Below are 14,421 nucleotides of genomic sequence, written 5' to 3'. Positions count from 1 at the left end.
CAACGAGGAGAGGAAGATGGCAAGGAACCAAGATGCCTTGGCCGAGGAGAGGAGGTTGGCGGCCGAGGATAGGAGGGTGGCGGTCGAGGAGAGAAAGGTGGATTTCGAGGAGAGGAAGGTGAGCAATGAGGAGCGAACTAGATTGTTGGAATGGGAGAAGCAATTGTTCTTCTTGAACACATCTATCCTCAATGAGACGCAAAAGGAGTGGGTCAATCTTGCCTGTGAAGAGGTCTTGATCCAAAAAAGAGCTATGATTCACGCAATGGGTGGCGGTGGCCTTGGCGCCATGGGTGGCGGTGGCCTTGGCGCCATGGAAGGCATGAGTGGCTTCGGAGCGACCATGGGCGGCATGGTTGCCATGGGTGGCCTTGGAGCTACCATGGAGACCATGGGGAGGCATGGGTGGCTTTGGAGCACCTCCCGGCGCCATGGCCGGCATGAAAGGCATGAGTTTTGCGTCTCTCATGGGAGGCATGGGAGCACCTCCGGCCGCCATGGCGGAATGTCTTCCGGTGTGCCTCACACCCCTTCCCATGAAGATGCCATTGAAGATCTTGCCAACACCGTCCGAGCTTCACGTGATGCGGTGCGCGACAATGATGATGAGGAGGAGGAAGAATTGTCTTCAGAGGAGTCGGATGAATCGGAGGAAGACGAGGACGAGGCTTGATGTGTCTTTCGTTTGTGTCATGAACTTGGTTTGCATTTTGAACTTGGTTGGATGAAATTGTGGGCATGAACTTCTATTCATCAACTTGTTGTGTGAAATTATATTACCATGTTCATTGCATTGTTGAATGTTTGAAATCCATTTTGTGTCCAAAGTGCAACATATGGCATGCGCCGGCGAGTCGCGCGCGCTGCTGGAGCTACACGTGCGCTGCATTTTAGCGCGGCTGCTGGAGCCAGCGCTGCCCGCCGCGCCAAATCAGGCAATGGGCGTGCGACAAAGTAGTTTTTAGCGCACGGCGCGTTGGGCGGCTGTTGGAGATGCTCTTAGCAGTTGAGTTGTCAATTCAATCACACCTGAGAAGTCACTTTCTTGCATCAATTTATTAGTAGCACGATATTATAGAAGTGGAAATAGTAGTAGCAGTAATTACAGTAAAAGTAGCAATTTGGTAGCAAGTGTAGCAGCAACACTAATAGTAAGCTGAGCAAAGACAACATTATAAAAGCGTAGACATGGGGTAGTGATGGATATTTGGATGAAATTCATTATGTAACGGTCACAACCTAGAGCGATACACAATAGCTTCAATTCAATCATCATATATAGGCATGTATTTTGTATATAGCCATACGTGCATGCGGAAAGAACTTGCATAACATTTTTTGTCCCGCCCTTCCGTGGTAGTGGAAGGAAGAGCGGCTGAAGGGAGAGCGGGAACAGCCGCGTGGAAATGTCCATTCCGCCAAATCTTGCTAGCGGACAGAGGTTACCCTTGAGTCGGCCTCCCGCCCGTGTTTCTAAAGGTTGAGGGAAGAATTTGCCGCGCCCCGTAAAATTCTTTAAAGGCCGCGGTCCGATAGTGTATCTGTTTGGGCCACTTTTTTCTCGCAAAACTGTTAACCTGAAGTTATTTTGCAGTTCGGCATGATATACAGGGTCTGCTAGAGATGCTCTTAAGTTAACCCATACTAGATGTATGATTGGTGCTGTATATCTTTGTGAGGGATTTGGAGAACAGATACTACGATCTTATTTTGGAGTTCAAACCAAGATAACTTTTACCTGTGCCCCTCTTGCTTGTATTCTTGGATTTACCAAAATACATTCCAAAAGTTTGAGGTGGACAGCAACTATAAAATTTGGAAGCAGGGATAAAAAAGGGGTCCGGTGTGAGCTATCCTATGAATTGAGAACATCGGAGTTCTCGTCCAACAATATGTCCATTTGCGTGTTCCGAAAAAAATTAAGTATTATGCCGTCTGTTTTGTACACTTCCTTTCTTTTTGTTTTTTCTCATACAACACAGACTTATATATTTTTAGCTGAGAACATTGAAGTTCTCGTCCAATAATTTGTCCATTTGCGTCTAAACTTCTTGGCAGAATTTTGTTTTAGAATAAATTAGTTCACACATTGTAGCCAACCTTACCAAACCATTCGTCCTCTGCCTCCAATACAGTACTAAGAATCCTCTACATCCGAGCTCAAAGCCTCAGCAACCATGGCAGAGGCTATTGTCGGGTTGCTGGTGGCGACGCTCGGCATGGCACTGGCTACAGAGGCTGCGACCTTTGGCTGGTCGCTGCTCCGTAAAGAAGCCGCGGCCCTCAGGGACGTCTTCGGTAAGATCCGCAGGTCCAAGGAAGAGCTGGAGAGCATGCTGGCCTACTTGCACGAGGCGGAGCGGTTCAAGGACACAGACAATAACACTGCCATCTTCATCAATGAGATTAGGGGCCTCGCCTTCCAGATCGAGGACGCCGTTGACAAGTTCACCTACAAGCTGGAGGACAGCAAGCACGGAGGGTTCGCCGGCAAGATGAAGAAGCGGCTCAGGCATATCAAGACCTGGTACCGCCTGGCAACCAAGCTTCATGAAATAGAAGGAAAGCTACAGGATGCCAATCGGAGGAAGAAAGATTACACCGTCAGATCTTCTTCTGCTGCCAGATTGACGAGTCAAGGTCAAGCTCTGCATTTCACCAAAGTTGAGGACCTTGTGGGGATTGAGAAGAACAAGGAGAGGTTGATACAGTGGCTAACCCGCGGTGGTGGTGCCAGTGGTTTGGAGCAGAGCAGCAGCGAAGTCGCCACGGTGTGGGGGATGCCTGGTGTTGGTAAAACCACTCTGGTTGATCATGTCTACAACACTGTGAAAGTGGATTTTGATGCAGCGGCGTGGGTAACTGTGTCGAAGAGCTGCCGTCTTGACGACCTGTTGAAGAAGATTGCCTCCCAGTTCGGAATTGCAGTTGGCGTCGCCAACACTGAGATGGGAAGCCTAGCAGAGTCCATCCACAAGTACCTTCACGGTAAAAAGTACATCTTGGTCCTGGATGATGTTTGGGTTGCGCCCTTGTGGTTGGAAATAAGGAATGTCTTCCCAACATCTAACTGTATGGGCCGATTTGTTATCACATCAAGAAAGCATGAAGTGTCACTATTGGCAACTCAGGAGTCAACAATTCACTTGGAACCGCTACAAGCATATCACTCCTGGGTGCTGTTCTGCAAAGAGGCCTTTTGGAATCATGCTGACAAACAGTGCCCGTTGGAGCTGCAGGAATTGGCTCGGAAGGTCATAGCAAAGTGTCAAGGCTTGCCTATTGCTATTGCATGCATTGGTCGCCTACTCTCCTGCAAACCGCCAACTTCTACTGAATGGGAGAATGTGCATAGGGATTTGGATTTACAGTTGGCGGAAGACGTGATCCCTGATGTTCATATGATCCTAAAGGTCAGCTTGGAGGACCTTCCGTATGATTTGAAGAATTGTTTCTTACACTGCGCATTATTCCCAGAAGATCATAAATTAAAGAGGAGGACGATAGTGAGGCAGTGGATTGCTGCGGGATTTATCAAGGAAAAGGAAGATAACAGAACATTGGAGGAAGTGGCAGAGGGATACTTGACTGAGCTTGTGAACCGAAGCTTATTACAGGTAGTGGAGAGGAATCATACTGGACGACTGAAACACTGTCGGATGCATGATGTCATACGCCTTCTTGTCCTCAACAAAGCCAAGGAGGAATGCTTTGGTAAAGTTTATAATGGCTCTGCTACTGGGGCATTCTCTGTAGAGGGTGTACGTCGCATATCGGTCCAGGGAGAAAACCTTGAACAACTGAGCCGATCTGGCGCAACACATCTCCGTGCACTCCATGTATTTGGGAGGTATATCGATATTGACTTTCTGAAGCCTATTCTAACTGCTTCGAATCTGCTGTCGACATTGGATCTTAAAGGTACTCGTATCAGAATGCTGCCCAATGAGGTATTCGACTTATTTAATCTGCGTTATTTGGGTCTTAGACATACCGAGATCGAAAGCCTTCCTGAAGCAGTGGTGAGGTTACAAAATTTGGAAGTCTTGGATGCTTTTGGCACTAAGCTGACATATTTGCCAAACAATGTTGTTAAACTTCAGAAGTTAAGACACCTATATGCGTGGACGTCCGGCATAAGTGTAGGTGGGGTCAAGGTGCCTAATGGCATGCAGCACTTGGCAGGATTACGGGCTCTTCAGGGCGTCAACGCCAGAGTTTCTGCGTGAAGTTAGAGTTCTTACGGAGCTAAGAACATTCGGTGTGTGTAAAGTAAGAAGTGAACACTCTGCTGACTTGAGCAATGCTATCACCAAAATGAGCCATCTTGTTCATCTCGAAATTCTTGCTGCAGCTGAGAATGAGGTTCTGCGGTTTGAAGGGCTATATTTACCTCCAACCCTTTCTTGGCTTTGTTTAGGAGGGCAACTAGAAAAAACATTTATGCTGAGCTTTTCTCTTCATGGTCACACCTTAATAGCCTTACTCGCTTGACTCTGGCATTCTCCAATATCGACGAGGAAACCTTTTCCTGTCTACGCGTGTTATGTGGTCTACGCTTTCTCGAGCTAATTAAGGCCTTTGAAGGGAAGAGGTTGCATTTTACCGCAGGGTCATTTCCAAAACTTAGGTATCTATTCATATGGGTTGCGGCACAGCCCAACCAGGTTCAAATAGAGGAGGGCGCGATGCAAAACCTCATCGAGCTATCATTCACAGAGTGTCCTGAGCTAAATTTTCTTCCTAATGGCATTGAACACCTTGCAGCCCTTGAGAAATTAATTCTGAAAGATACGTCAGAAGAGCTGATAGAGAAACTCCGGCAGAAGAGAGATTCTGATGAATGCACCAAACATGTAATGAAGATTAGCCACATAAGGAATGTTACAGTTGGATTGAGGAAGAAAGGAATTTGGGAAAGGATTGGGTGATTGTCGCTGCTCCAAGGTTAGGGTTTGGTGGTTCTTCTTTCACCCTTTTTTTGCATGCACGTACAGTTTTTTCTACGAACATTGCCATATGTTATTACAAGTAATGTTAATTTGTTACGAGTCTGTCGGCTAAATCTAACATGCTTTTTCTGCATGTTCATGCGTATTGTCACCTGACTCCATAGGACGGAACAGGTAGGGTCGATCATAGAAACAAGTTACTGATCATGCAGTTTCCACTAAGTGGATGTTCATTAGTTTAAAGTTTATTGAAGAAAAGGGATGTGTAATTTCAATCTTTCATACTTGACTAGTTATCGTAAATTAAGAGGCCGAGTCAGAGACTACTCTGTTAAGTAGCTTTTGTAAAGATAAAGAGATTTATTCACTCCCTTTACTGACAGACTCAATTTGCTATTATTACCAGATTCTGCACTGCGATGCAAGCTCTGTTGTCTCCTTGTTACCACTCTTATGGTTTTTTTACTGTCCTCTATCGAAGATGAGTTGTAAGAAGGTCAGCCGCACAGCCGAATTCTTGAAGGCGGATGTAAGGTCAGCTGCAAAGAAGAAAAAGAACTACGAGCCAGCGTACTTGGTGGAGCGCAATTATGAAGGGGGAACATGAGATGCTCTGCAACAATGCATGTCATTTTCTTCCACATTATGCTGTATGAAATGAGTATTCTGCTCATCAGTTAGTTAAGTAGCTTCTTCCTTAATCATGCCTGCATACAGACACACACATACACACAGTATGCGACCGATTGTTCAGGAGTAGTAATGCTTCTTCGCTGATCCCTCTTACAAGCTTTTATTAAGTTTGTGTACTGCCGCTGGCACTTGTAATCATTATTGAGCACTACAAGCATCTATTTCTCACTATTCAGCAGGCATGGTGAACTCATTCATGAGAGTATGGTCATATGCTTATGGAAACCCAATCTGGAATTATGCTGCTGTAAATTATTGACTGCATTCGATGAATTCGCAATGACATCAGGGAGCTGAGCTGTCCTCTGTTATTGAATTTTTTTGGGGGTCTTATTTGTCGCAATGCAATTGGACGGAATGTATGTAAGTTAGCTTCCCAGGGATGTTGGTGGAGTGTTCATCCATAATGCAAAATTCCTCTGTTTTTTCTGAGAAAAGGAACACAAAGTTGTCTAAACAACTATTTGTTTTCTACAACAAGGAATAGAAGTGCTCTTTTTCTCATGTCCCATCACAGGGGAAAAATCCTTCTGAGGAATCTGCCGAGTGGTTCAGACATATATTTCAACCGAAATTTGTGTATAAGAGTTACAAAAATAAACAAAAAATAGTATATTTCAAACTTACTGAAATATACTCTATTTGTTTCTCTAATAACAAGTGCAAGGACGGGAAGCCAGTTGTATAAAGCAGTGGACAACAAGAGTAGCAGCACGATGGTAAGAAGACCAGATATGGCCTGTGGCTCTGGTTATCAAATGCAATTATGTAATTGCATGACCGCAGCGATTTCTTAGCAGCAAAGAGGGAAAAGAACTATCTACTCCCTCCGTTCCTAAATATTTGTCTTTATAGAGATTTCAACAAGTGACTACATACAGATCAAAATGAGTGAATCTACACTCTAAAATATGTCTATATACATCCGTATGTGATAGTCGATTTGAAATCTCTAAAAAGACAAATGTTTAGGAACGGAGGGAGTATGTAGCATGTCTTCCCGCACTCTGGGGCGTACAATCCTCAAGTGGAGAATATGGGGGACTCTGCAACAATGCCAATTATGCGGCCGGAACTCAACCTGGAATGATGTTGCTGTAAACTAAAACTGCATTTCATATGCAAAAGAAAGAAAAAATTATGCAACGTAGCTTCTCGGTGACAATCTTCATCCATAATGTGTGTTACTGCCAGCAGAATGAAATACAAATTTTCTCTATAAATGTTTCTCAACAAGAAAAAGGCGGCCTTTTCTCACCTCTCACAAGCTTATTTGTATCAATAATTTACTGTTCAAGCAATATTTTCCATCAGAATTTATCGAGAGTGATGAACGAACAAATAGATGGATGTAAGATTTCAAACTTATTTGAAGTTGCTCTGTACAGCAAGGAAGGCAGTTTGTACAAAGCATTTATACTGGGCTGGTACTGTTACAACCATAATTTTTACAGATAAGTGCATCACTCCATGATACAGACATAAACTATAGTACCACACATTGTATATATACATCACACATCGTCTTCCTCCTCCGACACCGTGATCAATTCTTCCTCTGAGACCGCCGTCAGCTCCGAAGTGAAATGGTAAGAGTCCTCCACATGTATGTGCCCTTCATCACAGAAAAATGGCCTCGAAGGCATCTGCAGGCCGTCAGCCCCAGCCTCCAGAATCTCAATCACCTCGCCCATCGTTGGCCGATCGGAAGACCTCATCTGAATACACCATAACCCGACAACGCAAAGCTTCTTCTCCAGCTCATGCATGTCAGCAGCAACAGGTGATATCTCCTCGCCCGCTTCTTCCCGGGTCAGCCTGTCGTAAACCCATGACGGGTAGTACGCCTGGCTTGAGGTCCCCGCGTTTGGGTCGGCGTTCCTTCGCCCGCCAGCCATCTCCAGCAGCAGCATCCCGAAGCTGTACACGTCGGACTTGCTGGATATGACACCGAAGCTCCGGGATATCATCTCGGGGGCTATGTAGCCGACGGTTCCCCGCATAGCGCTCAGTGGCACAAAACTGTCACCCCTCGGGTACAGTTTGGCGAGCCTGAAATCAGCGACCTTTGGGACAAAATTGCTGTCAAGAAGGATGTTGTGCGGCTTGATGTCAAAGTGCAGAATCTGCATGTCACACCCCTGATGTAAGTAGTTGATCCCCCTGGCAATGCCCAGAGCGATCTCGTTGAGCTTGTCCCATGAGAAGCTCTTCTCAGTAGAGAAGATGTACTTGTCAAGTGAACCGTGGGGCATGTACTCGTAGACTAAGGCCCTTCTCATTTCCTCCGAGCAGAACCCCACTAAACGCACCACATTGACGTGGTGGATCCTGCCGATGGTGGAGACCTCGCTGATGAAATCTTCTCCATTGCAGTTTGAGTTGCCCTCTAGCATCTTCACGGCGACATGGACACTGCCTGGAAGTAGCACACCCTTGTACACCGAGCCATAGCCCCCTTGGCCCAATTTATCTCTGAAATGGCTTGTGACTGCAACTACATCTGTGTAGGCATACCTTGTCGGGCCAATCATTTGTTGAATCCTGAGGAACTTCTCAACTGCATCAATTATGATCCTTGTTTTCCAGTACTTGTAGGCTAGGAATATCCATACAGCTAGGGGCGCCAACAAGAATCTGCATAATACTGCCCAGCAAGTATACTGACGTAAGCTAGATGAACATATAGGCATATGCTTATGTACAAGATTGTGTCCATGATGATTAAAAAGCATGTAAATTCTTTTTCGAAAGTAAAAGGCATATAATTCTCACGCACCGAAAAAGAACTTGGCGATAGCAATACCAGATACTATGGTTACAACCAAAATCAAATTTGTTCTGTAGCTGCGATCTCTAGAGTACTGGGTCATGCATTCTACGAAGTGCACTTCGCTCCAAAGAAAAGCACAGGCCCAATTGATGATGTTTGCACCAGATACTTGCTCTTTGAAGTAGCTGCAAATAATTACAATTGTAAAGAAATGGATTTAGAAGAGAGCACGGTCTTTAGATAGGTCAAATTCCATTTGCATACTAATTTGATCCCATTTGCGCAAAACAGCAGTGTTTGAATTCATTAAATTTGACTCTGCGTTGCATTTTGGACTATTGTTTTTAAATTCGACATAATCTGACCTGTGCCAGACAGGCTAGGCCTGATCAGGTCGAAGAAGAAAAACTAGAGCCAAGTGCAATACACAATTGAATTGCAGTGGTATGCAAAGAAAACCAAAAACCCAGCGTTTTGGGGGTCAAATTAGGTTGTGAAAATGCAATTTACTCTTTTTGATAATTATGACAGAAGCCAAAATGATATGGAGTGACAAACTTTGCGGTGTAATTGTAATGCAAATTATTGCTATTCCCTGGTTAACTGCTTCCAGGCTTGCCACCGCTAGCGTAATTATGCTTTCTGAGGAGAGAAACTAAATTTGGGTGATTACCTGGTTGAATTGTTGCGGCATATATTGACGTATGAGGCAAAATTCTCTTTGTCATATGAACTGAAATCCGTAGGAAATAGGACAGTAAACCCCTTACTTATGAATCGTGTGATATCTACATAACTTGCATTCTGTAGCTGTGACCAATCAAAAAAATTCCAATCACCAAATGGAATCATAGCCAAGTATCCACAATAAGGTTCAAGATCTTCAACCATACAGTACCCAGACCCAGTATCACGATCAGACACCCAGACATAAACATGTGAATTGTTGGCACTCAGGCAAGCAACGGGCTTGTATGCACTATTATTTGTTATTGCTCTCGAACAATTAGCAAAACATGCTGCGTAGGGGCTTCGAGTGACCAAATCAAAAAATCCAGGTGAATCTGAATCAATTTTGCCACCTCGTCCTGAATAAGGAACGTGATTCCACAGTGGAAGAGGGCAGCTGCTATTGGTATTGAAGTTGGGGTCCATGACCCAGAAGTAGGAACTGGAACTGTTGATGGCAGTCACATAGTATGTTCCTGTGTTGATGTGAATTGTAGCCTTGCTACTGGTGCAACCCAGCTCGTATGCTTCAACGCCGCACTCAAGAGGATCACCTCGCCGACGGAAAGGAGGTCGAATGTCTTGGAGATGCCCACAGGAGAAAGGTGGGCACCCATCTTCTCCTCCCTGGATATGATGTGCTGCAAAAACTGCAACGAAGGAGAAGACAGTAAAGGCTTGTAGGGTAATAGAAGGATGAAATGCACCAGGATTCCCCATGAAAGCTTTCTCACAGAAGACAGTGAGGACAGTGAAGGCTTGTAGGGACTTGATATCCTAGTTAGTACTGTTAACTAATGTGGGCAAAGGATTGACTAGTTGATCGTATCCAGCTGTATAGATCACTTCATAGTGTGATTAAAATACTAATTATAAATTATAACTTCATTGGTATATACACGACACACAAATGAAGACGAAGATATTTCTCTCCCATTATGTACCCAGGAACCAAAGATGTCTTGGGCTTGGAGTCTACTGTCCCATGATTCGGTAATTTATTTTGTTTAGAGATGACAACGACTGGAAGAATTTCCACATGGTCCCAAATGGCAACCATGTAACAGGGGAATGCACTGAAGCAAGTCTGCATCACACTCAACCCACTAGATTAAGGAATGCGTTAGCATTTGAAACGTTCTCCTCTGACTATCAGTGAAGCATGACTCTGACTGCCTATAGAAGACACCGAATAAGTGCCAAATGGCAGTCGACATGTATATAATGCTCATGTAACAGCGGAATAGACTAAAGCAAGTCTGCATCACATTCAAACCACTAGACTAAGGCTGTCAGCATTTGAAACGTTCTCCTATGTCTGCTTACGTATAGAAGAAAAGGAATAAGTGCTGCATTTATTTTTTTGCACTTGCCACATCTTCTTCTTCCTCCCCTTACTCTCGATATCCATTACAGTACTACAGAAAGATGAGTAAATTACTTGCAATAGCCCTCCTGCTGCTGCCTCTTATGAAGCACACAACCTACTTGGCAATGGCATGGGATGATAAAGATTTATTCAAAGACTGCCCACCGTCCCAGTGCAGCCATGGCCCAGAGATCAGGTATCCTTTCTGCCTTGAATCCATCAATACATCATCATGTGGATGTGGTGGCAGAACAATCAGGCAGATAGCATGCTCTGGCCAAGACACCATCCTAGTCCACCCAGTTCTTGGCCAATATGATGTCAGCGCCATAGATTACAGGCGTTCTTCCATGAAGATCACGCCGCTTGTAGATCCCTGTTTGGTGCTCCAGCAGAAGCTCATCATCTCCAGAAGCTCATCATCTCCACAGGTTGATGTTGTCAACAATGAGAAAACAATTCATGATGATTTTTTCTTCTGGAGTTCTGCACCCCTAGTATGCTGTTCAACAGAGTTCACACCTGGCGCTGCCGATAACATTGCAGGCCCAGTCTCCTGCCTTAGCAACACAACCCACTTCTTTTATTTGGTGGATGGTTATGAAGACATGTCCCTTCTTCCTTTGGATTGCAAGGTCATCCCAATCTCAGATGGCCCCGTGTATATGTTTTTTGATAACCCAGTGCCTGATGGCACTTACAGTAGATCACAGTCCTTCAACCAAAGTGCAGAAAATATCCTCAGTATTGCTGAGAGGACGGTATACTGGGATGATATCCCTTGTAGACTATGTGAAGTTGGTGGACGCTGCGCGTTCAGCTTTGAACGGAATAATGCAATCTGCATCCCTAACTCTCATGGTATGATCGGTTCTAACTTTCTACAACATATATTATCATATTAGTGTCCTGTTTTATTTTTTGATAAAGTTCTAAAATTTATTGAGATTTTGCTTTACAATTTAATTACTAGCTCATCCTACAATTCCATGTGTTTGAAACTCTAAGAGAATTTCTGTCACTTTTTTTCATTCAAACGTAGCATCACAAATCATTTGAGCAACCTGCTCAACAAATAACACTGGAGTACCCAACTCTCACTACCATGGTTTTTAAGGCGTCCATAAGGCGATGCTTAAGAGGTAAGGCGCCTGACAGCCTTAGGCGCTTAAGCGTCCATTAGGCGGTAAGGCGGGGTTGACTGCCTCTAGACGCCTTACCTTGGTCATTACAAAATTCTATGAAATAATCAAGCAGAAAAATTATATGTTTTTCATTCGGAAATGTTTACTGGTTAATTACTCTAAATTTTGCTATGCAACCCTCAAAAAAATCTTCTGGAGATATTAGTATATTCTTTTAGACCTACAACCACCGTCGCACTCAAGCACCCACCATGCCTACACCCATAGGAGGTAACGGAAAGTCGGGATTGATGGGATTTGGGCAGGTTTACAGGGGGTTGCTGACTAACTAGATTTTTCGGGGGATGAATCGCGGAGGACATGGCGGAGTAATAAGTTAGAGAACCAACGAGGTTCACATATGTGGCTGAGGGCATTTTCGGAACAAAACTGCGCAGTTGAGCCAATATACTTTGACTTGATGATGACAGCAGTGTATGGAAAAACTTAGGAAAAACTAACAGACCAGTGGCATTTCCATTAATAGCACCAGAACAATGGTGACTAGTGGAATCGTTACAAATTTCCAAGAAGAGAATCTGTTTGATAAGTCATGACAAAAAAAACTGTTCTCTTTTTTCCTCTCAAGCATGCACCCAATTGCATGTCATTTTTCTCTCTTCTAAAAAAGACATAAATAGCACCGTATATTTGTTCCTCATATTTCAAACTCTATTGTGTTCCTGCTAGGGAAATGTATTGAAGTAATGGTAGACGACACTCCTACAACAATTTTTCTGTTCTACAACTTTTATCAAGAAGTATAATTCCTTTCTTTTTATCTCATTCTGTTTCTTGGTATTTGCAGGTTCACATATCAAAGTCATTGCAGGTACTGCTATAACCAAGTACTTTTAACTTCAAAATAAAATAAAAACATTTTTTGTGCAATTCTTACTGTTGTTAACTCTGATCTTATCCCCCTAACAAAGACTGATTCCTGATGCAATATGCTAATGACCTATTATCTGTTTATACAGCTACATCATCAGTGGCAGCATTTGTTGCTGTTTTGTTGACGGTAGCCACTGTGCTTTATCTTTCACTCAAGACAAGATACAACGGGGAGATACATTTGAAGGTCGAAATGTTTCTCAAGACATATGGCACATTAAAACCCACGAGGTACACATTCTCTGAAGTTAAGAAGATAGCAAGGCGGTTCAAGGAAAAAGTAGGGCAGGGAGGATTTGGAAGTGTATACAAAGGCGAGCTACCAAATGGAGTGCCTGTAGCAGTCAAGATGCTAGAGAACTCTACAGGAGAGGGAGAAGTATTCATCAATGAAGTTGCAACCATCGGACTAATCCACCATGCCAATATTGTCCGTCTACTAGGATTTTGTTCCGAAGGAATGAGACGGGCTCTTATTTATGAATTCATGCCTAATGAATCACTGGAGAAATACATATTCTCTGACGACTCTAATAATTTTCAGCATCATCTAGTACCAGACAAGCTGCTAGATATTGCTTTAGGCATCGCCAAAGGAATGGAGTACTTGCATCAAGGGTGCAACCAGCGCATCCTCCACTTTGACATCAAGCCTCACAATATCTTACTGGACTACAACTTCAATCCAAAGATCTCAGACTTTGGCCTTGCAAAGTTTTGTGCAAGGGACCAAAGCATCGTCACCTTAACAGCAGCAAGAGGCACAATGGGCTATATTGCACCAGAGCTATATTCTCGGAACTTTGGGGGAGTATCATACAAGTCAGACGTGTACAGTTTCGGGATGCTAGTGTTATAAATGGTGAGCGGAAGGAGGAATGCAGACCCAAGCATTGAGAGTCAGAACGACGTTTACCTCCCAGAGTGGATCTACGAGAAAGTGATCAATGGGGAGGAGTTGGCTCTTACTTTGGAAATGACTCAAGGAGAGAAAGAGAAGGTGAGCCAGCTGGCTATGGTGGCACTGTGGTGTATCCAATGGAACCCAAGAAACCGGCCATCTATGACAAAGGTCGTTAACATGTTAACAGGGAGGTTTCAGAATCTGCAGATGCCACCGAAGCCTTTTGTCTAATCTGAGAATGAACCTATGCCGTAAATCAAAACAGGGACTACCATACTCTGTCAACATTCAATGGTGTACTTTGTGTACGCGTGCGCTGCAATAGCAACCACTGTGCTTGGATGCTATCAGTCCATTAGGTCCGAAGGTGTATGAATAATCACCGATCACTAGCATGTAATAGTGATCTGCTAGTTGTTTGTAAGCTACACGATTTGCAGTTGGTCTTGACTTTAATATTTATGTCCAAAAACTTGCAAGAGCTGTGTACAATACAATAATCTGTCGATTACCTTATTCAGATATTACGTCCACTAATCTCCATTCCCATATTTCTCCTGCTGCAGTGCAGTGCAGTGCAGTGCAGTCTGACCTCACTGAATCTCATCTTCCTTTCGGCCTTTCCGGCACAGTGATCTGATCTGATCTGCAATTCGGCAGAATTCCAGGGATGCAAAGTGAGTGAAGCCTTCTTCTAACAAGGCCTGCTAGTGACAGCCCATCACGATCCTCGACCCAAGACCAAAGCTTTTCCTCCCATCTTCACTCTTCTCTTCTCTTCACCTGAGCCGTGTCGAGTCCTGAACTTCCCTCTCGTTAGGGTTAGGTTTTCTCCCGGGGCGATCTTCCCTCTTGTATGAACTATTATCCATTACTGCCTGCGAACAATTAGCAAAACAAGCTGTGTAGAGGCTTCGAGTCTG

At 44.1% G+C, this 14,421-nt stretch overlaps 2 protein-coding genes and 1 pseudogene across 2 annotated transcripts; 2 read left to right on the top strand and 1 right to left on the bottom strand.

Annotated features, from left to right (window-relative positions):
• The first annotated feature begins 2,177 nt into the window (after window positions 1-2,177).
• LOC125542626 lies at window positions 2,178-5,943 on the top strand (annotated as a pseudogene).
• Window positions 5,944-7,159: 1,216 nt separating this feature from the next.
• On the bottom strand, window positions 7,160-9,867 carry LOC125536385 (rust resistance kinase Lr10-like). Its single transcript, XM_048699634.1, has 3 exons — window positions 9,092-9,867; window positions 8,425-8,603; window positions 7,160-8,292 (listed from the first exon to the last, which is right to left on the bottom strand). The coding sequence occupies exons 1-3, from the start codon at window positions 9,865-9,867 to the stop codon at window positions 7,160-7,162; spliced, it is 2,088 nt and encodes a 695-aa protein (XP_048555591.1).
• A 708-nt stretch (window positions 9,868-10,575) lies between these two features.
• Window positions 10,576-13,758, top strand: LOC125536475 (rust resistance kinase Lr10-like). Its single transcript, XM_048699733.1, has 3 exons — window positions 10,576-11,377; window positions 12,509-12,532; window positions 12,681-13,758. Exons 1-3 carry the CDS (start codon window positions 10,576-10,578, stop codon window positions 13,451-13,453), a joined length of 1,599 nt encoding a protein of 532 aa, XP_048555690.1. The 3' UTR covers window positions 13,454-13,758.
• Window positions 13,759-14,421: the final 663 nt, after the last annotated feature.

This window comes from Triticum urartu, chromosome 1, assembly GCF_003073215.2.
Source record: "Triticum urartu cultivar G1812 chromosome 1, Tu2.1, whole genome shotgun sequence".
Classification (NCBI taxonomy): domain Eukaryota; kingdom Viridiplantae; phylum Streptophyta; class Magnoliopsida; order Poales; family Poaceae; genus Triticum; species Triticum urartu.
This window is presented reverse-complemented; position numbering and strand designations above follow the sequence as displayed.

What these genes read in the sequence shown, in the direction of transcription:
- LOC125536385 (XM_048699634.1), bottom strand. Translation starts at nt 9,867, where the DNA reads ATGGGGAATCCTGGTGCATTTCATCCTTCTATTACCCTACAAGCCTTT. An exon ending in TGCCGCAACAATTCAACCAG is followed by an intron (nt 8,604 to 9,091) that starts GTAATCACCCAA and finishes AATTATTTGCAG; the next exon opens with CTACTTCAAAGAGCAAGTAT. An exon ending in TATCGCCAAGTTCTTTTTCG is followed by an intron (nt 8,293 to 8,424) that starts GTGCGTGAGAAT and finishes CTTGCTGGGCAG; the next exon opens with TATTATGCAGATTCTTGTTG.
- LOC125536475 (XM_048699733.1), top strand. Translation starts at nt 10,576, where the DNA reads ATGAGTAAATTACTTGCAATAGCCCTCCTGCTGCTGCCTCTTATGAAG. An exon ending in CTGCATCCCTAACTCTCATG is followed by an intron (nt 11,378 to 12,508) that starts GTATGATCGGTT and finishes TGGTATTTGCAG; the next exon opens with GTTCACATATCAAAGTCATT. An exon ending in ACATATCAAAGTCATTGCAG is followed by an intron (nt 12,533 to 12,680) that starts GTACTGCTATAA and finishes CTGTTTATACAG; the next exon opens with CTACATCATCAGTGGCAGCA.